Raw genomic sequence first — 26887 nt, 5'->3', positions numbered from 1 at the left:
TGAGGCCAATAGGCCACTTCTGCCGTGATAGTTTAGAAGCCAGACACATTTCAAGAATTAAGTGCTGCTTTCTTTAATAAGTCCTTTCTGCCCAACGTTGCACACAAGCAACAAGGACCAAATGTGTACACCTGTGGGATGGGCAAAAATGGGAGTGTGTGCACAAACAGCCCCATGGATTCAAAACAACACATATAGGTGTCATTAGAATGGAGGGGGCATAGAAGGAAGCAGTGAATTGGGATGGTGGTCAGGGTGACCAGATGCCATAATTGCAAAAGAGGACCAGCCACTCCAAAATGTAGGACAACCAAGAAAAATGTAGGATGTGACAAAAATAAAAGCTAACATTCACGTATATGGATTTCATGTGCTTAATTTAAGCCATTTTTGCCCAGAGTTGCACATGCACAACAGGAATCAAATGTGTACACCTGTGGGCTGGACAGATATGGGTTAAACACTGTATTACTTATTGTTAAATATAAAACTATGTTAATTTATTCATTCCAAGAAGGCTCTGCACTGCCTGCTCACAGGGAAAAGGAGGACATTTAAGGGTGCAATCCTACACCCACTTTCCTGGGAACAAGCCCTACTGATCACAATTGGGCTTACTTCTGAGTAGACATGCATAGGGTTGTGATCTAAGTTTTTTTTCCAGGACAGGAGGCTAGAAAAGAGGACATTTCCTGGGAAAAGAGGACGTGTCTGGGCACCCTGGTGGTGGTGGGTTGGCTAGGGATGGGAGGGAGAGAGTAAAGAGTGTGCTTTGAGCAGAGATGTGCGATGGATGGGGAAGCAGGTGAGGCAGAGCCTCCCCACCTGAGTCCTTCAAAAAGCACTGCAGTCTGTCATGTGAAGCACCCAAGCATCCACAACCCATGTGCAGAGTAGGGAGGGCAGAGAAGCAGGCAGGTAGAGTGTGTGGGTAGTGTACCTCAGGGCGGTAGTGGTGCTTTTCAAAGGACTCCAGTGGGGAGGCTCTGCCTCACCTGCCACCCCATCCACTGCATCTCCCTGACCACTGGTGGTACCTGTACCACTGGTTGAGAAACACCACTTGAGGGAGAAACACTGCCACACTCACACATGCTCTGTGTGTGCATGTGCTGTGTGTACATGTGTTGTGGGTGCTTGGGGACTCCGGTGGTGAGGCCCTGCCTCCCCACCCACTTCAGGTCCCTGGCATTGAGCTTGGAAGTGTGCAGCTGTCCTCCCCCCCCCCCCCCAGGAGAACTTGGCCAGCCAGGGGAAAGGTGGGAGCAGGCGCACACCTCCCAGTTCCATCCACTGGGGACATCAGGGGAGCTGCTGTGCAGGCACTCCAGTCCCGGCTTGCCTACTCAGGCTGCAATCGAATCCACACTTACCTGGGAGTAAACCCCATTGATTATAATGGGATTTACTTCCGAGTAGACATGCACAGGAATGGACTGAAAGCCTGCCTTCCTATCCACACTTTCCTGGGAATAAGCCCCATTGACTCTAATGGGACTTAGTTCTGCATATGCCTGCATATGATTGGGCTCTGCATATGATTGTGGCACTCTTACCCACACTTTCCTGGGAGTAAGCCCTATTGACTCTAACGGGACTTACTTCTGAGTAGACTTGCACACGCTTGGGCTCTGAGGCTGTCATCCTACCCACAGTTACCTGGGAGTAAGCCCCATTGACTCTAATGGGACTTACTTCTTGAGGCTGCCATCCTCCCCACACTTTCCTGGGAGTAAGCCCCACTGCCTGGAAGGGGACCTACTTCCCAGGCTGGGGCTGTCACTCACCGAGGGACTGGATGCGGAAGCCCGCGGGGGGCTTGAGCGCCCTGCGCGTCCAGCCCTGGCGCAGCGCCTCCAGGTGCTCCTCCCGGCCCTGGATCAGCAGCACCTGCTCGTCCAGCCAGCCCAGGAAGAAGGTCTCGGCGAGCGCGGCCGTCACGCGCTGGTTCCAGAAGTGCTGCATGTTCTCCTGCTTGAAGTCCGCGAACACCTCGTAGCCCGTGTGGCGGCGCCCCAGCGCCCCCCCGCCGCCGCCGCCGCCGCCCTCCCGCGGCCCGGCAGCCGCCTCGCCGCCGCCGCCGCCGCCGCCGCAGGGGCTCAGCACGATGGCCAGCGAGTGCGGCGCGATCTGCAGGAACTTCTCCATCCTGCGCGGCATCTCTGCAGCCCGGCTGGCTGGCTGGCTGGCGGCGCGCACAGGGCAGGCGCTGCTCCAGCTCCGCGGGACCGCCCCGTCGGGCAGGCTGCAGGTTCCGCGTCTCCCCGCCTCCGCCTCCGCCCCCGCCCCCCGCCTGGGGCTCTGCCGCGCTCTCAGGCTCCCGTCCACCTTGGGCAGGCTGGACAGCAACTGTTACCCTGCACATGCCCGATCTCATCTGATCTCGGAAGCTAAGCAGGGTCAGGCCTGGTTAGTACTTGGATGGGAGACCGCCTGGGAATACCTGGTGCTGTAGGCTTATGCCACAGTCTTTCGAGACTAAAGGTTGCCAACCATGGGCAGACTGAATCAGTTCTTGCTAGAATTCAGTGGTTCCCAAATTGTGGGCCCATCGTACTGGGTCAAGACCAGGGTGACCAGATGTCATAACTGCCAAAGAAGACCAGGCACCCCAAAATGTAGGACATCCAAGACAAATGTAGGGCACACACACACACAGCAAGTTGCACACCCAAAACAGTGGCACTGCATTTTTCTGAATACGTTTTGTGAGTTCAGTGGTTCCCAAACTGTGGGTTCATCATGGCCCACCAGTGAGTCAAAACCAGGGTGACCAGATAGGACAAAGCACCCCAAAATGTAGGACATCTGAGAAAAATGTAGGATGTGACAAAATAAAAGCTAAAAACAGCTATGTACAGTATATGGCTATGGGCCTTCCTTCTTTGCCTCTTTGCCTCAGACTGTTGGCCAAGTGTCTCCTCAAACTGGGAAAGGCCATGCTGCACAGCCTGCCTCCAAGCTGGCCGCTCAGGCAGGGAGACAGACCAGGGACAGACCACTTGCTCCAGGTGTGGAAGGGATTGTCACTCCCGGATTGGCCTTTTCAGCCACACTAGATGCTGTGCCAGAACCACCTTTCAGAGCGCGATACCATAGTCTTTCGAGACTGAAGGTTGCCAATACAAAATACAGTATATGGATTTCATGTGTTTCATTTAAACACTATATTACTTATTATTACATTTAAAACTATATTGCATAGAATTTATTAATTACAAGGCTATGTTCCACCTGCTCACAGGGAAAAGGAGGACATTTAAGTTCTTTTTCTGGAACACGAAGCTAAAAAAGAGGACATTTCCTGGGAAAAGAGGATGTCTGGTCACCCTGGTCAAGACCCAATTTTTGATGGTTGTGAAACTGACAGGGCAGATTAGCTATGTGCATCAAGGGTTAAACAACCTACCCAATCATTATAGTCACAGCCTCCAGGGCAGGCAAAGTGAAACTTTTTTTTATGTGGGCCTGGATGCTAAAATATTTGGGAACAACTGCACTAGATGATCAACCCCCCCCCCCACACACACACACTGTATGTTTAGCCTTACACTGTATGTTTAGCCCCACACTGTACGTTTAGAAGTCTCCTGAAGCACCCTAAAGCCCAACCAATGTAGTATTCAGCATATGCTTTGGTGGTCTGCTGCAGTCTGTTTCATCAAATAGGGGTTGTGTGGAAAGCAAAACATCAGCTGATGAAGTGCTTGCTAGTCTGTAAGTGCAGTGGTAGGAGGAGAAGGAATGCTACCCAAAAAAAATAAATTTCAGCTGAGATCAATGCCTGTGATCCCACCAGGCTAAAGCTCTCTGACTGGTAACCATTGCACTGCATCTTATGGAGGGGGGACAGTCATGAAGACCTCCTCACAGTAAGAGACCACTTGTCTCCTTACCTTGGAGCTGCTTTGTGGCTATATCAGTCCTGGAAGGTTGGATAGGATTGGACCCTAAGTGGACAGAGCTGGGTGTTTCTACCAATCTGCTGTCTGAAGCAAGAGCTCCATTTGGTCACATGGATGGGCCGGCCCTGAAATCCCACATTAATAACAGCACTATGGCAGTTCCAATAATATCTTGGTCCTTCTCTTAGTGCTTTTTTGCTTTCCTTAGGCACACTTTTGTTTGGATAAGCATCTCTATTATACAACGTGGAGCAAGCAGTGTCAAAGCATGGATGCCTCCTGTTACTTGTTGAAACGGGTCTATTAAATTGAAGTATGTGTATGAAAAGGAAAATGTTAAGAACAAGGTAAATTGAAAAGATAATTGTGGATAATTTGTCTAAAGGCTTTCTGGCTGGGGATAGTACCTCTCATATACACTGGCAAGTTTGCCATGCTTTTAGGACCAGCCTTCTCAGTGTAAATCTTTAACGAACACTTTGTGTGCCATGCACTGAAAAATGGTCTATGAAAGGAGCTCAGCAAGCAGAAGTTCTGGTTTTTTTAGGTTGTGTTTTGATTCTATTGATGCTAGTAGATCATGCCCAGAGAATTGCCATGTGTATACAGAACTGCTTGGTATACTGCTCAAAAGTGTATCCTTTTCTCTCCACTCCTACCCACCACCACCAAGGGGCAAGGAATGAAGTGGGTGGAACACATAAAAGAAAATTGTTTACTGTTCAGTGGAGGAGGTGCCTAAATTCTTTTTGAGGACAATCTTCTCTTATTATCACAATACTGTGTATTCCACTTTTTTTTAATAGGATTATTACTGTTTAGGCAGATGAGGATTATGTTCCTTATTTGTATGGTTAACATGGATAATTAGCTGGCAACATCAACTGAAGCTATTCCAATATGACTTTTTACACATTGGGTGGATCCCAAGAATTGAGAAACATCAGGATTATGACGTCCGCCAAAAGTTTTATATTCAGCTCCCACCTCATATATGTTACTCATTTTTTCTACTTAAAAACAAACAGCAACTGCAAAGTTAACCTGTACTATTCATTGTTTTTTTCATTCGTAAAGTGCAAAACTTGGATGGTACAGAAGTAAGTGAAAGCATAAATTCATATGTAGGTTTAATTTAAAAGCGCTCTAGGCCTCTAGTCTGTGAGGCTTGCGCCAGCTCAGCACTTTGAGAATGTGGGTATTAGAGCCCAAGTCTATGCATGTCTACTCAGAAGTAAGTCCCATTACAGACAATGAGGCTTACTCCAAGGTAAGTTTGGATAGGATTGCAGCCCTAGAGCACAATCCTATGTGTGTCTACTCAGAAGTATGTCCCATTATGTCCAATGGGGCTTACTGCCAGGAAATTGTGTATAGGATTGCAGCCTTAGTGTGGCAATGAGCACCAGGATCTAGAACTAGTGGTTGGGTGCTAACACCTGAGCTCCTCACACTCCCCAATGTACCTCTTTCAGAGTTTGCCTGCAAGTTCCACCATCTGAACTACTGGTAACTAACTAGCATTGTGGGAAATACTCCATTGGATTATATTTTTATTTATGAAGCACCATCAATGTGCATCATAGTGCATAGTGTTTTATAAGAGGAGAGAAGGCAGGCTTCTGCCCCAAAGGGGTTACACTCTAAAATAGGCACAAAGGAGACAAAAGAGCAAACAGCATTGTGCCATGGTAAATGGGGAAGTGTGTGCATTGCAGCTGCTCTGTAATTTTTTTTTAATCTGAGAAGGTTGTTTGTTTTTTAGGATACAATGTTTTTTAGGATACATACCCTCAGGATACAATGGGTGGGAAATATGTGGGGCTTCAAGGGTGACTTGGTTAAGATTAACACTGATGTCTAAGGTGAGCAGTAGCCTCTAGCTGTTGCTTTGATGGAGTAGCAGCTGAACTTGATAATTTTGGGCATGCCAAAGGTAGGAGAGGACTTTACTGAGGGTAATAGAAAGGGGGATGTAGTTGGCCCACTGATTCCGAGTGTGTCAAAACTGTTCTTGCCCCTCCCCAGTAGCGAAGCTGTTTATTTTGTTGCTGTACAAGTCACAACAGTGAGAAAAATCTCAAACTTTTACTGATACATATTTTAAAGTGTTGCTACTTTTTAACTCAGTGATATCAAATCCTTGGTAACAAAACAAAACAAGCAAGAGCAAAACTACAGACTTCCATCTAGTAAAGACAAATCCACCAGTAATTTGTGGTTAGTGTTCGGTGGGCTGTGTTGCTTTAATTTCTATTCAGTGTACATAAGCATTTGGGATTTTGTTCTTCATTGTTTTCTTTAGAGTAAGTATAAAGATTACTTTTTCCTGCACTCTCAGGGCCCATTCCTATCCACTTTTCCAGTGCTGGTGCTGTTATGTCAATGGGGTATGCAGTGCATCCTGTGTTGGAGAGGCAGTCAAAGAGGCCTCCTCAGGGTAAGGGCATGTTTGTTCCCTTACTTTGGGGCTGCATTGCAGCTGCACCAATGCTGGAAAGTTGGACAGGATCGGGCCCTCGGTGTGCTGTAATCTTGATTGTGTTCTTAAAGTGAACAGATTCCCAATATGGTTCCCTTAGTCATAGTATACCTAGTTAGGAAGCTGCCTTGCACAGAGTCAAGCAGTTGGTTGACCCAGCTCAGCATTGTCCACTCAGACCAGCAGCAGTTCTTAAGAGCTGCAGACGGGTTTTTCCCAGCCTCACCTGGAGAGTGCAGGGATTGAACTTGGGACCTTCCACATGCACAGTGCTTGCTCTACTGCCAAGCCACTGCCAAAGACAACACCTTCTTTGCTGTCTAGACGCTTAACTATTACCAACTCCTTAAATCATCAGTCAGTCTCAAAATCAAATCCACAGTAGCAGAAACAGCAGCAAGAACATAAAAATGCAATTTTTCCTCCTTTAGTGATGGACTATTTTTTTAATACTTCCCTTGTTCGTAAAGTGGATGCCAAAATGGGTGTAGGGAGTTGGCAAGCGTCATCCCTGCTGCTGATGGGGAACAGGAGGAACGTTGGGGGGGGGGGGGCTACATGAACATTTTTTCTTATGGGAACATAGGGGAAAGTTATGAAACAAAAGAAGCCATCCCAACAGAAAAGGAAGAAAACAAGGCATTGGCAGATCAAAAGTTAGGAAGAAAAAAGTCTCAATTCCACAGATTTTGTTGGCACTTCAAAACTCTAGAACGGGACATGTAAATCTGAATGGCTTCTGTTATTCATTCCAGACATTTACATAGAAACCTAGCATGTGTGAGCAAGGCTATTAATAGCAAACCCCAACATTACCTGTGGGGGCTTTTTTTTGTTAAATACACTGAGTCCCAGGATGGAAGACCTGTGATGCAGTGAAGGATTAGATTATAGGCATACTATCTCCATGATGCCTCCCAAATGAGGAGCTTGGTAGGCCCTTGCTGTGGACTTCAATTTCTGGAAGTTTATGGTTCTTTTATACTGACCCTCACTGCATTGCAAACCTTCCATCGTGAAAGGCAGAGGACACTAGAATTCCACATCCCCAAAGAGATCAGTGATGCAGAGAAGGTTAGTAAAGGGTTTACTTTGAAACAAAGGGTTTCCCCTTTGTTGTATCCCAGGGTCATAAGGATGTTTGGTGCTGGGCCTCCTGGACCACCATGTACTTCAAGTGCTCTGAGGGCAGGGAAGGAAAGCCTTCCTGCATCAAATACCCCCAAATTCCCAAAATGGTTCCATAACTTTATGGAAAGCAGTGGGGCCTAATCCATGCCTTCAGAAATAATTAAGAGGCTGCTAGCACTTTTACCCACACCAGAAGCCATGGTTCTTCAGACCTAGATTTCAGTGCAGATGCAATTTATTCCATCCTTATTTTTTTTTAAAAGGTAAAGTAGCCAATGATAGCCTAAAAATAAACAAGAAGTTATACAAGTTAAAAATAAAAACACAAATGTAAACCTAGAAATGATCTAAAAGAGAAAAGAATGATTAACAGCCAATGGTTGTACTTCAGAAAGAAACAACCAACAGTTCAGATTGTTATTAGAATAAACTCAGTGACAGGAGAAATTATAAATTTGTAAAAAAAAAAAATTGAATAAACTAGAAGAGTTAGAAGGGCATAAAAAGGTGTATGCTCTCCTGCCTCCCTCAGAGGGTACTGATAAGAAAACAAAATTCATGTTGAATTCAGAGTAGGCCACCAGGTGCTAAAAGCAGCATTGAGCAGAGCAACATAAGAAATGATATATAAGTAGTTACGTAAAAACAAAAGCATTAAGTAACTGTTCAGCAAATACAATTTGTTTCAAAGAAAAAAATACATTACAAAACAGAACTTTAAATATACAGTACACAGAAAGGTTTGAACACAATTAGCAGTATAAATAAAATAGTTTTAACTCTAAAGAATGTTGTGTTTGTTTCAAAGCGGAATGTAAGAAAAGTAGAAGCAGAATGCACACACATTGTGAACTATTTTTTTTGCGGGTCTCTACTTGTGTTTATAGCATATCATTTTAGCAGCAGAAGACAGACAGCTCTATTGTACAAGTGCCTTGCGAGTCTGGACATAGCTACGACATTCTGCCATCACAATGACAAGATCAGTAAAGTACTATAATCTTGACATGAAATGGAAAGGAAACCACTAACCCATCTTAAAGAAAAAATGCCATCAGCATAATGCAAGTTTTCTTCAATAGCTGCTATTGTCAGCTTATGTATGAATTTCAACTATTTTCCACAAGATGGGTTCTGTGTGTAGAGCTTCCAAAGACCATCATTTCTCAGCATCTGTTGACTTGAAGAGTTTCCAAATATCTGTTTAATATTTTACCGATTCCATATTTGTTACTATTACAAGTACAGTACAAGCTGTTATTCCTCTTTGAAAACTCAGCCTTTTCCCACTACATATTGATTAATGAATATCTTTGTTTTAACTTTTTCTATATGCTGTTAATGCATATGGTGCTTCGCTGAGTAGCAGCAAAACATACAGGGCCCTGCTGCAAGGAGCTTACAATCTAACATTTTACAGAAGGGAGGCAAGAGACTGGGGAAGAAGATGGAGGCATGGGGAAACAGGACAATAATGCATGTTGGATTCAGTTTTGTTACATATACTTAAACATATAGTACCAGCCTTTGCATTTCTACTCAGAAGAAGGCCAATTCTATGCTTGGGATCATTAGGAAGGGTATTGAGAACAAAACGGCTAGTATTATAATGCCATTGTACAAATCTATGGTAAGGCCACACACCTGGAGTATTGTGTCCAGTTCTGGTTGCCGCATCTCAAAAAAGACATAGTGGAAATGGAAAAGGTGCAAAAGAGAGTGACTAAGATGATTACGGGGCTGGGGCACCTTCCTTATGAGGAAAGGCTACGGCTTTTGGGCCTCTTCAGCCTAGAAAAGAGGCACCCGAGGGGGGACATGATTGAGACATACAAAATTATGCAGGTGATGGACAGAGTGGATAGGGAGATGCTCTTTACACTCTCACATAATACCAGAACCAGGGAACATCCACTAAAATTGAGTGTTGGGCGGGTTAGGACAGACAAAAGAAAATATTTCTTTACTCAGTGTGTGGTCAGTCTGTGGAACTCCTTGCCACAGGATGTGGTGCTGGCGTCTAGCCTAGATGCCTTTAAAAGGGGATTGGACAAGTTTCTGGAGGAAAAATCCATTATGGGGTACAAGCCATGATGTGTATGCGCAACCTCCTGATTTTAGAAATGGTTTTAGAAATGGGTTATGTCAGAATGCCAGATGCAAGGGAGGGCACCAGGATGAGGTCTCTTGTTATCTGGTGTGCTCCCTGGGGCATTTGGTGGGCCGCTGTGAGATACAGGAAGCTGGACTAGATGGGCCTATGGCCTGATCCAGTGGGGCTGTTCTTATGTTCTTATGTTCAGAAGTAAGTTCCATTGTGTTCAATGGGGCTTACTCCCAAGGAATCATGTTTAGGATTGTAGCTTTGCAGCCTAATCCAGTGTAAATCCTATAGAACCAGAGGGGCTATACTGCATCCTGAGGTGAACTTTTGGCTGCTGGAGGCCTCCTTGGGATAGGGGGACATTTGTCCTCTTGCCCTGGGTGGGTAAGCCCAGCAGCTGCAAAGACCTCAGACCCACACCAGCTATATCATTGGCGCAAGTTAGCATTGATCCGTGCAGGTAGATCAGGCCTGGGAAGGAGATTTGGAAACTGTGCATGCCAGCACCACCAATCCTGCCCTCTCCTGGGCCTGATCCAAGCCCTATTGTCGCCCGATTCTGCTCTCTGCCCTCCCACTGCCCTTATGCTGGACTTACCTGTTCTAGTGGGCCTCTTGATGACCCCCGGTGCCAGTGGGAAGGCTCCAGCCATCCCACTGGCACACCGGGGCCCCACGCTGTTGCAAAGCACTTTGCGGCACTTTTGCCACCGCACGCATCAGTGAAATGTGTGTTCCACCAGTGCAGGCTCTAGTTCAGTTTGGGCCATTCATTTCAATAGTGGAAGGAAAATGGTTTGTATAAAGACTTCATTAAAATTGTGTGTTTGAAGGAAGACAAGGATGGTGACAGTGTAACATAGGTTGTTTTGAAAAGAGATTGAGCAGAAGTGATAGCAATGGCTGTGCATAGTGGAACTAGAGGAACAATCACAAAAAGATATATTGGGATGAGTGTCAGGTGGCTGGAGCTTCTGGTAAGTTTGTTGTTCCCTCTAATGACTCAGGGCCCAATCCTATCCAACTTTCCAGCACAAATGTTCCCATGCCTTGAGGATGCCTCTGGGACCGTCCCTTCACCATAGGTTGAAATGCATGCCCCATTGGCACAGCTGCACCAACCCTGGAAAACTGGATAGGATCGGGCCCTCAAACTTTAGAAAATCCCCTCTGAGAAAATCCAGATCCTGCAAGAAAACCCTGAATCTATTAAAAAACAACAACAATGAAACAACTTCCAATAAGAAATGCCTTAACAGTAAGTAGCAAGCCTTAAGGAAGGTAAGTGCATGGTCTAGGATTTCTTTAAAATCAAGAACATCAAGAAAGAAATTTCTCCACAGTCCCAGTTCTTGCAAAATAAAGAAGTGCTTTAATACATAACAGTGTAGTTTTGAGGAATTGTTAATGAATAAAAATTCATTAGTGGAAATAATTTACAAAATAAAATGTTACAATCCCAGAATTTTTCAGAAAGAAAAGTTTCAGATAGAAAGAAAAAAAATACTTAATTCATCAGTGTATGGATCCAACTTAATTTTCACAACACTGCACCATTCTAAAGTTTTCCTAATGCTGCAAGCTATTTGAGCACTATGAAGTGTGGTTCATTTAATTACTTTCTCTCATGAGATCATTCCCATGTAAGTCACCTTTAGATTTGCCCAGGCAACAGGACTAGTCTAGCCAATTAAACACCTTTGCCTCAAAGAGAACATATGAAACCTTGCCATAAACAAAATGCTTTGCCAAATTCTGTAATGTTTGACCTACCTACCTAAAATGCAAGTATCATCAGAATTACAGTAGATACCATCAGCGACCACAAGGATGAGATGCATCAGGGCCTTTGAAAGGAATTTTATCAGGAGGTTTCTTTTGGGTCCCTTCCCAAAGGGAGAAGGGGTAAACAAGGTGGGAGGGCAGCAATAGGGAGAGGGAATAAATGTAAAGAACTAAAAGAGGGACATTTTCACAGTGGAGGAAAAGAAGGTGTGGGTTCTGCTTTGGGACCAAGTTTTTTTTAACTTGTTCATAAATTATCTAGTGTTGGGGTAAGTGAGGTGGCCAAGTTTGCAGGTGGTTTTATCAGGGGATAAAAACCAAAGCAGATTTTGAAGAGCTCCAAAAGGTCCTCTCCAAACTGAGTGTATGGGCAACCAAATGGCAAATGCACTTTAAACTCAGTAAGATCAGTGATGCACCCTGTGGCAAAAAATAAAAATGTCAGGTATACACTGATGAGGTCTGAGCTGTTGGTGATGAACTGTGAACGAGATCTTGAGATCATGATGGATAGCTCCGTGAAAACACGAACTCAGTATACAGCCTTAGTGAAGCAGGTGCTTTCCATATTTGAAAAGGGACCAAGAATAAGACTGGTAACATTATACCGCTCTTATGCACATCAATGGTGCAATCTCATTTGTAATACTGTGTACAGTTTCATGATGTTCTCCTTGAGGTGTCTCAGCCAGAACTGGAAAAAGTGCAAAAGTGAACAACCAAAATGATACATTTCCTTGTGAAGAAAAGCTACATTTAGGGTGGTTGAGCTTGGGGAAAAAGGCAATTGAGAGTCCAAGCTTATGCATGTCTATTCAGGAGTAAGTCCTATTATATAGAGCTTACTCCCAAGTATAGGATTGCAGCCTGAGGATTGTAAAATTCTGTTATAATTGAGAATTATGAAATTAAAGTTTTATCCCTTCTCTCACAATACTAGAACCAGGGATAATTCAGGACAAAAGGGGTTTTTCCCCCCCTCCAAACAGTGCACAAGTAGTCTGTGAAATCTGACACAATGATGGCTGCTAACTTGGATGACTCAAAAAAATAGATTGGACTAGTCAAGCCTATCAATGGCTTCCAGCTACCAGGGCAGTATGTCTCTGACTACCAGTTGCAGGGATGCAGTGCTGGAAGAGACAGTACCTTCTAATTGTTTGTGGGCATCCCAGAGGCAGTTAGTGGGTCTGCGTAGGAAACAGAATTCTGGACTGATTTGGCCTGATCCAGCTGGGATTTTATTCTGTTTTTACACAGTATAGTGGATGAAAATCAAGACATCACCCAGTTCAAATTTGTGCTGCCATGAACGCACTAGGTCAATGGTTCCCAAACTTTTGAGCCCTGGGACTCACTTTTTAAAGTGACACTCTCTTGGGACCCAACTAGTTTTATGAGTCTAAAAAAAAGTTTCACTTTACCTGCTGCTCAAGCCTCTTTTTAAATTTGTTTTTTATTATGGAGGGGGGACCACATTTTGGGACATGTGTTCATCAGATAGAGAGAATTCTAGTAGCTTTACATTCTCCTCATAACAGCTGAGACATAGTTGGTTACTCATGAGAAAATGAGCACATATGGCTCAGTTTCACTTTCCATAGGGCTCACTATATTTTTATCAGCTTGGTGGGGAGGGGAGCTTCCTCCTTGAGTGTTTTTGGGGGCCTGCATTCAGCAGATTGGGACCATTCTGGTGATGTTGTATTCTCCCCCCCCCCAACCTGCCGATTCAAGTGAACCAAGTCACGTTTTCCTACTCACACATAAACATGCACATACTGTTCCCTTTGGTTTCCACAGGACTCAATACATTTTCCTTGTCAACTATCAGCTTGTCAGTTTTGCAGCCCCCCCCCCAAATCAGATTACAGCTCACTGATGGGTCCCAACCCACAGTTTGGGAATCACTGCACTAGGTAGTCTTAGGCAAGCCACTCACCCTCCACATCAAATCTGCAATAATATTTTAGTATTTTTGTTTTAGTTGGAAGATTTTAGCCTGCAAGGAGACTATCAAAATGACTTGCATCAATTGAAGTCTGCAAATACTATGATAAGAAAGATTTAGGGGTGGTATTATGCCATGCTGGCTTCTTTCCTCCTCACAAGGCAGTTAGTGGATAATGCTTACATTATAAGATTGTTTGCACACTCAGGAAATGCTATAAAAATGCCAATGACTGTTTTCCTTTGGGTTGTACCATCATTGCCCAAACAAATGGGTAAAAAACTCAGCTGTGTTTTGACACGTATGCATGCTCACTGTCTTCTTCTTAAAGGGTTAAAGGAGAACACTAATGCCAATTGCCTGGTTGCACTACCATTTACCAAAAAGGCAATTATAAATATGAATTGATATATTCCGGTAACTTTTTAAATAGGTTATTTAGCTTTAACAGTGTATAGAGCAACCTATACCAAAACAGTCACAGTGGCATCACTTGCTCGGCAAGTCTCTCTGGCTATGCTACCTATCAATTATGCTATAAAAAGTATACTTACAGTCAAATATTAAATGCTATGTCACCTTCATCTCTTGCCAAGTAAGTAGGGGATTAGGTGGGGTGGCAAGGTTCAAGAAGGCAAAAAGTACAGGAAGGCAAAGCACAGGTAGGACAAGTTATGAAAAAAAAAAACTAAAAAAAGAGTGAGATGAGCATATGTCCTTGCAGGTGGAAAAAAAAAAGTAGGGATTCTGCGTGCTGTGTCACATATTACAAAAAGTTATGGATCTTCCTATTTTCACAGAATTGTGACTAGAGATTTGCAGTAACATATGATTTGGAAACCCATGTAAGCAGAAAACTGTGGCCCAAAACCACAACTGTCCAGGGCTCCCAAGCATGCATCTGCATGCACTGGTTGCATCAAGCATTATCAAAAGCTATTCACATGGTGTGGCAACCTTGGGTAAAAGAAAACAAAAAACACCAGTCTCACAGAAGTCAGTGTCTCATCTTGTCAGTTATTTTCTGTGCCAGAATTTGGTCAATAGCAACATGCAGGCCTAGTCTCTGCTTGACCGACATCTGTGAGGTTTCTGGTGCAGGAACTGCTATGGGCTTGAACTCTGCTGTGCAGACATTTGTGCCAAAATAGCCAACTATTTTATTAATGGTGCCTTTAAAGTGTAAGCCCAAAAAGGAAGGAAGAATGCATTTAAAGGGTTTATTTAGCCTCAATGTCTTACTTTTTTGTTCCTCATTGCCACCGGGTACTACTGCTACTTTTTTAATTTTTAAAGTCCATCTGTACATAGGACATTTTAATTTAAAAGGCTGTATGTAGAGGTATTTGTTTCTGGTGAGTAATATAGGATTACAAACCAAGCCTCACTGAACACAATGGGCTTACTTCTGAGTAAAATACCATTTTCAAATACCTCTAGCTATACAGCAAACTCATTCATATATGCCACTGTTTTTAATTATATTTGCTTGCTGGTTTTACTTTTTATAAAAAGTTTTATTTTTATTAAGAACCAATTACATGGAGTTTGCCCAATATATGTAATTCTTTGATTTTGTTTGTAAACCTCTTTGTGAACTTTTCTTTTGTTGAAAAGCAATGTACAAATAACTTAATATTTAGCAACAGTGGATGTTGCTAGTATAAGAGTCATTCACACTGCTGTGTCTTGCATGCTGTTGAGGGTTTGGCATATGCCTGGGGTGCTGCTTGATAGCCTCCACCCTAAAAATTTGTTTGCAGAGACACCATGCATACATTTACCCAGATGTCACCATCCTTCACTGTAATCCTACTGAAATTAAAATGTAGATGCCACAGACACTGGTCCTCAAAGTGGCAATCATATTGAGATAAACCAAGCAAAATAAAGCAAAAACAACACAGTAAACACAGTCTCCAAGAGGACCAGATGAAACAATTCAGGAGGGCAATTAATCTAAATTGAAAGGTAGTCTTTACTAATCTCCAAAAGATGGAAAAGGTTGGACATCTCATGAGGGATAGTCCCAGAATCTGTATGCTATGATATAGACAGCTCTGTTCTTCTTAATTTTAAGTTACTTAACAAGTTTCTAAGAAATCAGAAGCAAAATGAGTTGATCGAGCCCCTGCTCCATTTGTTTTCATGCATAGAACACTGCTGTTCAGCCCTGAAGTTTGAGATCAGCTTCAAAAGAAAGAACTAGTCAATTTGCTTTTTGCAAGTTTGTAGCTTCTACATCCCGTCTAGATTGCTCAAGCAGCAGAACAAACTTCATCAGAAAAACTAGCAAAGCTGCTGCGTTATGGCATACTTTTGTTCCTTACGTAGCTGGTGGTTTTAAATATCTATTTGGTTTTAATTCATGTTTACATCATGATGAAAATTTGTAAATCCTGAAAAGCAGAGGAAGTTGCTTGCTTCCTTCCACTTTCATTATTTCTCCTCTTTCCCCTACCATAAATCTGTCTGGGCACAGCTCCCCATTCACTGCCCTCAAAGCAGCAGGGTTGTGAGACAAGTTTTTTTAAAATATCCACAACTTTTAGTCCACATACTCATTGATACTTGCATAAGTGGCACAGCAACCTTAGGTAAAGCCAACCACGGTAGTGTCTAATCTTTTGAAGCAGTCCAAATTCTGCTGGATTTGCTTTTCTCCCTTTCCAACATCATTACCAGTTCTGGCTGTCTTGCTAGTAGGGTTGCTGCTGTCAGTTCTTCCCACATAAGAACTTTAAGAACTTCCTTTAGATCCAAAATGAAAAACACCATGCAATCCAAAAGCAAAAAAGTTTAAATTAATTTATTAGTTAAACAATGAAAAAATCTCACAAAACAGCAATTATTTACATGATTTATCATGAATATTCTAAATAGCAGCTCTCACACACACTGTCAGGATGAATTTCTCTTAACTAATTGAGTAATATTTTGCATGCAGCTGTACCTTCAGGAACTCTTGACCTAATCAAGCCACCTTCCTTTAAAAGATAGCACTGCTGTACTGTATAGACCCTTTATATAAAATGATTTCCATGTTATCATTAGCAACACCAGGTTGCAGTAGGGAGGTTTTTGGGGGGAAGGGGGGAGCCAGTCAGTAGTGACAGGCCTGTTTGAAACTGCTATACACTGTAAATATAGTTTTATACATGTATGGATTAACCAAAACATCCATTTGTCACCAAAGGCCTTCCAGGCATAGTTTTGCAAGGGTGCTCAGCACAAGAAACCACCCATTATGTAAAACTGGGACATACCATCCTCTACTACTGAATTATTTTGGGTTCCTCTCCTCTTGTAATAAAGCAACCATCAGTGACACAACAGGAAAGAACTGGTGGCACAGACAAGCCTGGATTTGCTTGGGGTTGGGCAGTAATAGTTCAGGTTCACCTTAGCAGCTACCTCAAGCTTGTGGGATTCCTTCCTCCAACACATCCATTTGCTGGTTCTTTAGGAGAACAGAAAGCCCCCTGAAGGAGCTTCATAATAACTGGAACATCAGTACTAGTGGCCAACAACTCCCTAAGTATCACCATGTGTTATAATAAGATAAACACTTGTTCATTCAACACCTGGAATCATATATAGGGGTAACCAAGACCACAAGACAATAAGAATGACTATAGCCTGAATTACTATAACCTGGTCTTATCTGGCATCGAAAACGATACAAAAATGAGTTATATGAACAGAAATATAAAATGCTATATAATGTATGAGGAAAAACAAACCACCAAATCAATTATTGCAATAGAAGTCACAGACATAACCCCTTAAGACACCACTTGTGAAGACAGAATGAAAATTGTGCTGTTTTTTGATCAAGTTAACAGGACTGGCCCACCCATGAGACTGATAAAGCTGCTGCTTTGAGTAACAGATTAGGGTGGCAAAACTGATAATGAGCACCCTGCACCCAATGCTCACCAACCATCTTCAATGGGCTGTGCCCAACCAGCCATTCACCCTGCTCCCACCATTATCCTGTCCCGACTTGTGCTCCTTTGCACAAAAGGGAAGCAAGAAAGAAGAGCCAGCAGAATTGTGACAACACACTACCTCCTCTTTCAGAGCCACTGCCATTATCCCTCTTTGGTTTGCTTTGCTCTCCACACAAAGGAAGAGAGTTGGAGAGGTATTGCAGAGGTGGTGCTGGAGAAGGTGGTAAGGTACTGCCACTATGATCCTCTTCTTGTTGACTCCTTTTCCCATATCAGAAGGACAGTGAGGAGAGAGGCAATAGTGGGGGTGCAGCATGCATGCTAATGCATGCACAAAAAGAGGAAGGGGCAGAAACTTCCACACCACTTCAGGTGCCAGTTCAGCCCGGGTCAAGTCTGTGAGAACTTCATCCACATTGTCAAAATATTCCATGCACATAATAAATAACACTTTCTTTTAACTTTCTGGTAAATTAAAGTAAAAAACTCATTATGTTACATATAAGCAGTGACTTTTCATGCATGTTTATTTGTTAGAATAAAGTCTTCATAGAGAATCCATTTGTTCTCTGGAAACTGTTGCCAATCTAAAAATAAATTTTTCATTTCTAAATTGAAGAAAGCTGGGGAAGCAGAGGCAGAGTTCCATGTAGTCTGTGCAAAATTCTGATTCCCTTAGGTGCATGAATCCTCAGTTACGCAGCAGCAATAGAAGCATCATCTGGTTGGCGACCCTGTGGCTTTAAAGGGGAAAGAACCCAAACATGTTTAATATTAATTTACAATTAAATACAGTGTTACAATACACAATCTACAGGCTTAGATTCATTATTTTAGTATACACCCAGCCTTAAGTTGCAAGTTCAATGGACTATAATCCATGCAGCAGTCTAATGCTACTTAGAGGTTAGCTATATTAAACCCTATAGTAATCAAAACCTTTGGCAAACATTGAAAAGTACAGCAATACCTTGCACTTTTGTCTGATTAGGGACCAGAGCACAGACAAAAGTAAAAAAAAATGGATGAATGTCAAAGCATAGCCTTATTTTTTTAGATTTGGGACAGGGAGCCATTTGATTTTTCTCTGTAAACCGCTTTGTGAACTTTTAGTTGAAAAGCGGTATATAAATACTGTTAATAATAATAATAATATTTCTTGCAAATTTATTTTGGCTGGTGAAAAACGTAAACGATACAACACATGCAAATTCTAAATATACAGAAATAAAAGAAAAATAAACAAAAACGTTGACTAATGTTGTGGAAGGCTGGATGAAATCAAAAAAGGTAGAAAGTATGTGGATGAAATCTGAAACATGGTCATAACTGAAAACAGCTGAAAGAGCAAAGTGATGAAAAGTCAAGTGGATGAAAGTTCAAGGTATTGCTGTAAATCCCTTTCAAATCAATAAGGCTTCTAAATCAACATGTGTATTAGGTCTGGGCTACAAAGAAGCCGTGAAATTCAGGTTTTCATGGTATCGTCAATTCTGCAAACAAGAAGCAAGTAAGTGTATTTATTACATCCATATTGGTGAAAATGAAAACAGTAAACAGGATGTTTTCAAATACATAGAAGAATTCGATTTCGGTCAGATAAGATACACAAAGCTCTAAACAAAAAGATGTTGATTTTGGCTGAGTAGGCTATTAGTAGAGGTGGTGTGTTTTTTATGATAACGAAACACACACTGCTTTCTGCACTTTTCACACTTGTTAAAAAACAAAAAAATAATATATTCTCTAACACCCCGACATACATAATTATAAAATTATTCCAAGGGCAGATTTTTATACATTATAAAGACACATAACTTTGGAAAACACCAAAATCCATGAAAAAAAGATCATTTACACCCACCTCTATATATTAGTTTTGTCAGGCACACAGACAGAAAAATGCAAAGATTATTTCTATCAATGCAAATATCTATTCCAATTCCACCTGGAGCTACCAAGCAATGGGACATTCTGCATGCCAAGCATGCAATCTACCACTGAGCCAAGTTTCCATCCCCAGTGAAGAAACTGTCATAACAATGCCTGTTTTAAGCCTATAATCTCTATAGATAATGCACATGCAAAAACTTAGAAAGATTACCCTTCTTTAATACTTAATTGAAATCACTGCTCTTTAAACTGAAACATTATCTCTTTTCTTGTTGTATAACTCGGCCCACACCCCAATTTTTCTGTTACACCGGAAAACAAATGCTTACACTTGCAAGGGCACATGGCATATCAACATATGGAAGTGTTGTTAGATACTGGAAACCACCAAGTTCTATCATGGTCCATTTCTCTCTAACTTGCTATTTCTAGAGACAAGAGGTACTGTAGTGAAGTCCTTAAGGAAAACGGCAGTTTTCATATTTTTAGTTTATCCATGAATATAGATAAGGCAAGATTACAACTCATGTGCTAGACATGCTCACAGCTTCTTTCCCCGGGGCAGCAGGCTTATGTCTCTAGTTGGCAGCTAGTGTGGATGACTGATCTAAAAAAGCACATCGATTGTCAAAGTTTGTGGGAAACACCCATCCTTTTTGGCTGAAGTGCAATCAAGCAGAATGCAAATCCTCTTTGTTATGAAGGGAGGATTAGGTTGGTTTTTACGATATAGTTCGCAAAAATAAAGCACACCACATTTTTCAACAAACTATGGCATAGGAAGGGACCTGTCCAGGCACAGACAGGTTGCTTCCTGGGCGCTGGGGTAATAACATAGTGAACAAGAAGATTTAGAAGAAATGAAGCCTGTAGGAGAAGGAGGGAAGAAAAGAATTGTCACTAGCTTCATGGTAGCAAAATAACTCCATTTTTATGGGAAAGTCTAGACAACACCAAAGCAGGAGTCAGGGCTCAAGTTAGGCTCTTTTCAATTTCAGATTTCCAAATGCAATTTTGCATCTTGCTCATTCTTTACTCCCAAAGAGTGGCAATATCCCGAAATATCTGTAATTCACTTTTCCAAACCACTCACATGTGATAATACAGAATGGCTTTTTTTTTTTAGTTCAGACCGTAGAATACAAGCTTGAACACTTAAGTACAGTTTGCAGGATACTCTAGACTTCCAGAAGAATAACTTCAGTTGGCCATAATACAAAAAGCTTTCTTAGAAGCCTGATTATTAATAGGGAAAAAAATCTAATGCAGTCAACAAAAAGCTTTCTACTAGATTGAAAGTCAAATTATAGCCTCAGTTCTTACATTTTTAAATTCCCAAGTAGATGCTGCACTAATTTTACACATCTAAGGCTGAAAACCTACACACACTTTGCAGGGAATAAGAACAATTTAACTCAATGGGACTTATGTCTTAGACATGTATAGGATTATGCTGTAAACTACAATTCAGCTGACTATATATTCAAACTTTTGTAAACTACAATCCTGCACACACTTATTCCCAAGTAAGTCCCATAAAACTCTGTGGAGATATGCCTAGGATCATGCTGCTAGAATCTCTAAGATTAAATCACTTGTTTTTAAATTAGATTGTGAGCTGCTTGGAGGCATTGCTACTAAAAGACAGCATTCAAATACATTAAGTTAAATTATAAATATGCTAAAAAGGCCTCTGAATGGCTTTGTGTTATCAAGTTACCTTTACAAAGATATGTGTTGGCATAAATCTTCTGAGCAGCTGGTTAGTAAAATGCGGAAACCGTAGCAAGTTGATGTTGAGTGATGGTAGCTGTTGGTATCCAGCCATGAGAGGGTAGAAGTTGTACAACATTTCTTGTTCAGTTCCAGGAAGGATTCTCAATCTTATCTAAAAATAAATTACAAGATTATACATAACTAGGAGTAGTTATGTAGTAGATTACACATAACTAGTTGGCTTTACAAAGAGTTCTTTTAAAATGCAGTCACAGAGAACAAACTTGAGGAAATCCCTACTGTTAACTCAGAATAGACAGCATTTGTTGCATTTTCTACAGCTCACAATTTCAGAGAGTGGATGAAGCTTTCTTATGGCACGTGTTAGTTTAATAATTCCTTTTAATGATTTATAGCGATATTGCAGAAATTTGGGGCTTTTATAATTGAATAGTAAGCACAAACAGAATCTCAGCATTCTAAGGTTAAAACATAAATTTGCCAACTTGCAGTCCATACCTGCTTAAGACCAGAAAACATGAAGGCATCACTAGGTTCCACTGACACTTCTACATCTTGGACTAAATTAGTCTTATTCTGAAGATGATATTTTACAGGTAAGGATTCTCTGACTCGACCAAATGATGGTAGATCTAAGGAAAGAAAGCGCACAAGTATATTTTATACTTCTATTTCAGCAAGAGCATTTGTTGTTTTTGTCTCAAGTTCGAAAGAATATATATTAACACTGTTTAGGATCACATGCTCAAAGACCAAGATAACTTGCATGCTTCTTAAAATGTTCAAAGTGTTTGCATGATTACTCATGTTTTGATATTCCAAAGCAGGACTGAGAAAAATATACTCAGTTCTCTCTTCAGACACAGAGTTGCTGAAGTGCTGAAAGGCAAATTCCATGTGTCACTCACATGTCACTCATCAACAGCAAGAGAAAAGGAAGAGTGAGACATCGCAACACGGATTAAAGAAAATGGAACTGGGATAGCCAATTTCAGGGTTTTGCTTTTATAAACAAAGAATAGCATTTAAGGCACTTCACTCCAATAACAAGGCAAAGGAAGTCAGGTGTCTGGCAGCAATCCACAAACCTGTTTAACCAGTGTATTTTAAAGTCATTTCAGTATCACTGATTTCAAACTTTGTAGTTTTATTAAAATCAAAGAACTCAGAGATCATGATCTTTATGAGGCATAGAAATTTCAGCAGAGAGAAAAAAGTTGGCATTACGGGGGCCTCATATCTGCGGATCCCATATCTGCAGTTTCACATATCCACAGATGCTGAAGTTTGCCCACATCCCCCATGGTGACAGGAGCTGTGCTCCTGCTTCCTCTATAGGCTCTTCTGAGGCCCACAGAGGCTGTGCGTGTCCACCAGTGGCCTCTGTGGGCCTCAGAATAGCTGTTAAAACAAAAAGTCACTTCCGGTTTTTCAACAAAACCGGAAGTGACTTTTTTCCTTTTAACAGCCATTTTGAGGCCTGCAGAGGCTGCTGACAGACGCATAGCCTCTGTGGGGCTCAGAAAAGGGTGGGATGGGGCATCGCTGGTATACAAAGTTTCAGATAACCACAGGGGTTCTGAAATGGAACTGCCAATGGTATCAGAGCATGCCTGTACTGATGGTCTGAGAGAGCCACATACAGGAGTTAGCTCAAGACCAATGTGTTTGGGCTGAAATTTAGGATTAAAATATCAAGGGCGAGTTTATAAGAGCCACTCAGGTATAGTATTTGACATGTTGGTCTTGGACCAGGGAGTCTTGGGTTGAAGTTCTTGCAGGGCTACAAAGTAATCTTGGGGCAGCCTATTGCTCAGTCTAATCTAAACACAAGGCTATTAGCCACATGCATGGGGCATAAATATAACAAACAATGCCCCAAGCCAAATCCTCCTGTAAATTATTATGTTGGTAGGAAAAAGTGATGTTTTGCAAGGTCATTTTAATAAAGAGTGCATCTTCTCATGAAAATTTTATACTGTGGAATCACAGAACACATGAGGAAATCTGTACCCAAGTGAATAGGGATGAAAATGGTGAAAGTGATGCTGTCTTCTACCTTCTTTGCATCTCTCATATTTTAAGATATGGAAGTGCCTTGTGAGATGACATCAAAATCTTTAAAACATAATGGACAGATCCCCTAAGAAAAAAGTATACCATGTCCTTAACCTTATCAAGAAAAAATTCACAGTATACTTCCTGAATCACAGTCTGCACTGAATCAAGGTTTCAGAACCTATGTGACTTTATGCATACATTAACATTACCTGCATTGACATGGAGTGGGATACTGTCTGCAATCACATGGGGGAGCGTGATCACAGTATTAACAGGTATACTCTTCACAGCCGAGCTCCTTAAAAAAACCCAAAAATAAACCCATAAACCAGACATTTTTATCACCAGGTTCACACAGTTTAAAGAAGAGTTACATGGAAATTGGTATATCAGAGATGATGTACAGGGGACAAACAGGTACACACAGGACCTAGGTGACAGGCAGCACTGAATCTGACAAACCTATTTGCATAATCAGAGGAAAATTGATATAGCCTATAGATCTGTTCAAACACCACAAGACATATCCAAAATGCAGTATAGAACCAAGGGCAAGACGACAGAAAATAATGGGATCCTAGGGACTGAAGGGCTTGGACAATCCCCAATACCTAAACTAATAATTCAAAAGGGAAGGAATTGAATTATGAATAGTTTTAATTTCTCTAGCTTTCGTTTTCAGAATCTAGGAGGGTGTCCATCACAGAATGGCAAACAGACATCGCAAAGACCAAAACTTTGAACTTCATACCCCAGAAGGACAACCATGTACAGAATGTTCTCAAAGAATGTCCAATATTCGTGTTCTAAGAGACTTTTTCAAGATTTTCTTGTATCTCTCCACCCCTTTTCCAATATAAGCTGACTCTGCTTGGAATATACAGCCTCCCTTTGAGGGGAGTTTCTTTATGGCTAACTCAAGACGCCAGAGCTCTCTCTCTTTAACCCCTTTTTTTTTACCTCTATGTTTTAATAATTTTGGTTGGAAAATTCCTGCTGTATGCCTTAATTTGTTAATATTTGTTATTCACCATTTTAGTCATCCCCCCCACTGCCTCCTCCCACTCCCACAAAGACTTCAAGCGGTTCAAACTCTCCTAGAGAGTTTGAAAACTGCTGCAGTAAAGAGAATGCAGGGAGCAGGAAGGGATGCATGCATCTTCACCACCAGGCATTACTCCCTTGTTGAGCATGCCTTCTCCCAGGATTCACTCACTTCCTTTTTTCTGACAGGGTTGTTAGCAGTCAGTCAGACCCTACTGAAGAATTTGAGAAATCCTTCTGTGGATTAGATTGTGGAACTTCAAACTTCAGCCAAAGTTCTGCCTTGGGCAGCATTCCATAGTAACTCCACCTTTCTGTAGTATATTCTGGAAATTACTCCTACTTCATTTTGCTACAGCATTGTTCTCAAGGTGCATTATAAATTCCTTTAAAGAAACAGGAGCTTTGCTTGCAGAGATACAAGATCCTTGGTCCTGTTAAGAGTATACTTTGAGTAGCTGAACGTAGGACGGGAAATGCCAACTTGCCTTCATGTTTCTAGAAGTGACACGGAGGACAATAATTTTGGCAAGACCAAAATTGGGTGCTTGTATGAACTGGACTATCCTTTTCTGTCCCCACAGCCTCTCAGTCACCAGATACATGAAAGGACCATGAGAACTGGCTGCAAACAGAAGACCAAACAAGAAAAATGGAGAAAGCAGCTTTGGCCAAGTGGCATGTGGGGGCACTTAAACTGAAATGCTACTATACTCATCAGTAATGAAACAAAAAATGCTATACCATGAGGTATTTGAAGAGACAAAGTACTTTACCTCTTCCAAGAGATTACGTAACATCCAGTAGCTACTCCACTTTGACCACTAGCAACTGGTGGACAACGAAGGCAAAAACATTCACTAGCACTCTCACCAGTCTGTAAAACAACTATCAGAAGCATCAAGTTCAGTCAAAAGTTGAAAAACCACAGCTGTTTTGAACATGCAAATAAACTAGGTAAATGGTTGGCATATAGAATGGAGAGAACAGACTTCTTCCTCTAAATATTTGGAAAATATTCCTGATAGACCATCAGGGCCCAGTGATGTATTTAATTTATTCTTAATTGCATCTTGTTTTCTCTGGGTGTTATTCTATCATTCAGTATTGCTTTCTGCTCCTTAGTCACCTTTGGCAATTTTTGTCTAATAAGACATTCATTTATTGTCTCCAGATCTACAGTCTGTTCTTTATATAAATTCATATAATACTTAGTAATTATTTTTTGTATATCTTGCTGTTGAGTGAAAGTTCGCCCTGCCTTCTGATGGTTAAATCTTCTTTCCTCCCCTTCTTCAATTTTTATGACAATCATTGTTGTAATTTGAAGTATGGAATGGATAGTGTAGAGATATGATATACTGCTTCATACTTGCTATACTTTACCTTTATATCGTTTGAGCATTGTCTATTACTAATTTTGAAATAAATTGGGGAAAAAGATGCTGACATGGTGGTTGAGGTCATGGAGGGAGACTAATTTGGAAAGAAATTCAGCATGAGATGGGGGATTAATCTCATTTTTTCAAGTTTAAAATTATACCAACTCGACAATGACCACTTTTACTGGGTACAATGGCTTAACAAATAAGGAGATTCTTCCCAGTTTTCGCCCTAAAAGTGTGTTCTTTGAGGATACGCAGCTCACCATTTTCCACATAAGATTCCAGCTGGTCCACTGGTGCCATAGAAGGAGAAAGCTGCAGCTGGCTGGTTACAATAGTAAGGGCCCAAGGTGAAGTACTTAGGATGTCTGTCATCAGTAAAAATGGAATGTCTGTAAAGACTTTGTCTAGATGCTCAAACTGCCAGGAAGGGAAATAAAGGGCAAATTATTATTTTGCTGCTTACCCTATCTATTCAGATTATGTTTATAAAGGTTCACAACACATACCTTAGTTGACACGAATTTAACAGCTACATCAAATGGAAAAACAGTCTCTATGGTAACAGTTTCATCCTGCACAAAAAAGAAAGAGCAATTAATTCCTGATTTTGATAGCAGAACATCAAACAACAACATTCAATTTCTTCTTCCTCTGACTTTTCCCCTCCCAAGTCCAATGTCACTTGGATTACTACTGGTCAACAAATCATTTATACACTCAAACTATCTAATATGATTTTATTAGATAATTCTCACTTAACATACCCTAGAGATACTTCCTGTCATGAATATGTACATGTTAGGCCTCGGTTAGCATGTGGAGCCTGAACCAGAATAAGTTAGTAAGGGAGAAGTGGCTAGCAGTTCCCAGATGCAAGAATGTGAGTAAATAAACAAGAATTACAACCCCTTGGGATGTTTAACACCTTAGTAGACAGAGAGGCGCCTGATCAAGCGGAATGGAATGCAGCTATGGATCTCCAGTTGGGAGGGGTAAAGAACTATGAGGGGCTAGCAACCAGGCCAACTTTAAGAAGGTTCTGTCCTCAAAAGTTTCTGATTGTACAGTCTAAATAAGTATGAAGTCACCTCAGCACTATTAGCATAAGTAGTATAATAATAAGTGCCCCAAGGGGTGTGCGTGTTCCTTCTTGGACAGAGTTTGGGGGCAACATCCTGCACGCTTGGAGCTCCATTGTCCAACATGGGTAAGAGGCTCAGGGTGGATGGGAGGGCTTTTTTGAATGCCAAAAAGCATGCTTTAGAGCTCTGCCTGCCAAGCCGAACCTCCTACTTCTGTTTGTTGTGTCGTGTTCCTGGTCTCACTGCTGGGTGGAAGGTGTTCAGGGGTTCCATGAGCACCACCAGTCACCACCTCGAGCACAATTGGTGGTACCTGAACCACAGGTTGAGAAACACTGGTCTAGAGAGAGGGTGAATGGTGTATTCTTTAC

The 26887-nt window shown here is 41.7% G+C and overlaps 1 protein-coding gene and 1 pseudogene across 1 annotated transcript in view; one reads left to right on the top strand and one right to left on the bottom strand.

The window, feature by feature from the left end:
* Positions 1–2341: 2341 nt before the first annotated feature.
* On the top strand, positions 2342–2458 carry LOC136656334 (5S ribosomal RNA; annotated as a pseudogene).
* A 13739-nt stretch (positions 2459–16197) lies between these two features.
* Positions 16198–26887, bottom strand: part of TRAPPC11 (trafficking protein particle complex subunit 11) — a 38879-nt gene continuing 28189 nt past the window's right edge. The window contains exons 24-30 of the mRNA XM_066632350.1: positions 25941–26006; positions 25695–25851; positions 24823–24934; positions 23212–23300; positions 21440–21573; positions 20925–21092; positions 16198–18051 (exon numbers count right to left, since the gene is read on the bottom strand). Of these exons, the coding sequence (XP_066488447.1) occupies positions 18007–18051; positions 20925–21092; positions 21440–21573; positions 23212–23300; positions 24823–24934; positions 25695–25851; positions 25941–26006 (771 nt within the window). The 3' untranslated portion in view covers positions 16198–18006. The remainder of the gene's footprint in view (positions 18052–20924; positions 21093–21439; positions 21574–23211; positions 23301–24822; positions 24935–25694; positions 25852–25940; positions 26007–26887) is intronic.

This window comes from Tiliqua scincoides, chromosome 6 (assembly GCF_035046505.1).
Source record: "Tiliqua scincoides isolate rTilSci1 chromosome 6, rTilSci1.hap2, whole genome shotgun sequence".
In the NCBI taxonomy this organism is placed as follows: domain Eukaryota; kingdom Metazoa; phylum Chordata; class Lepidosauria; order Squamata; family Scincidae; genus Tiliqua; species Tiliqua scincoides.
Note: the sequence above shows the minus strand (reverse complement) of the source record. Positions and strands in the feature narration are given on the sequence as shown.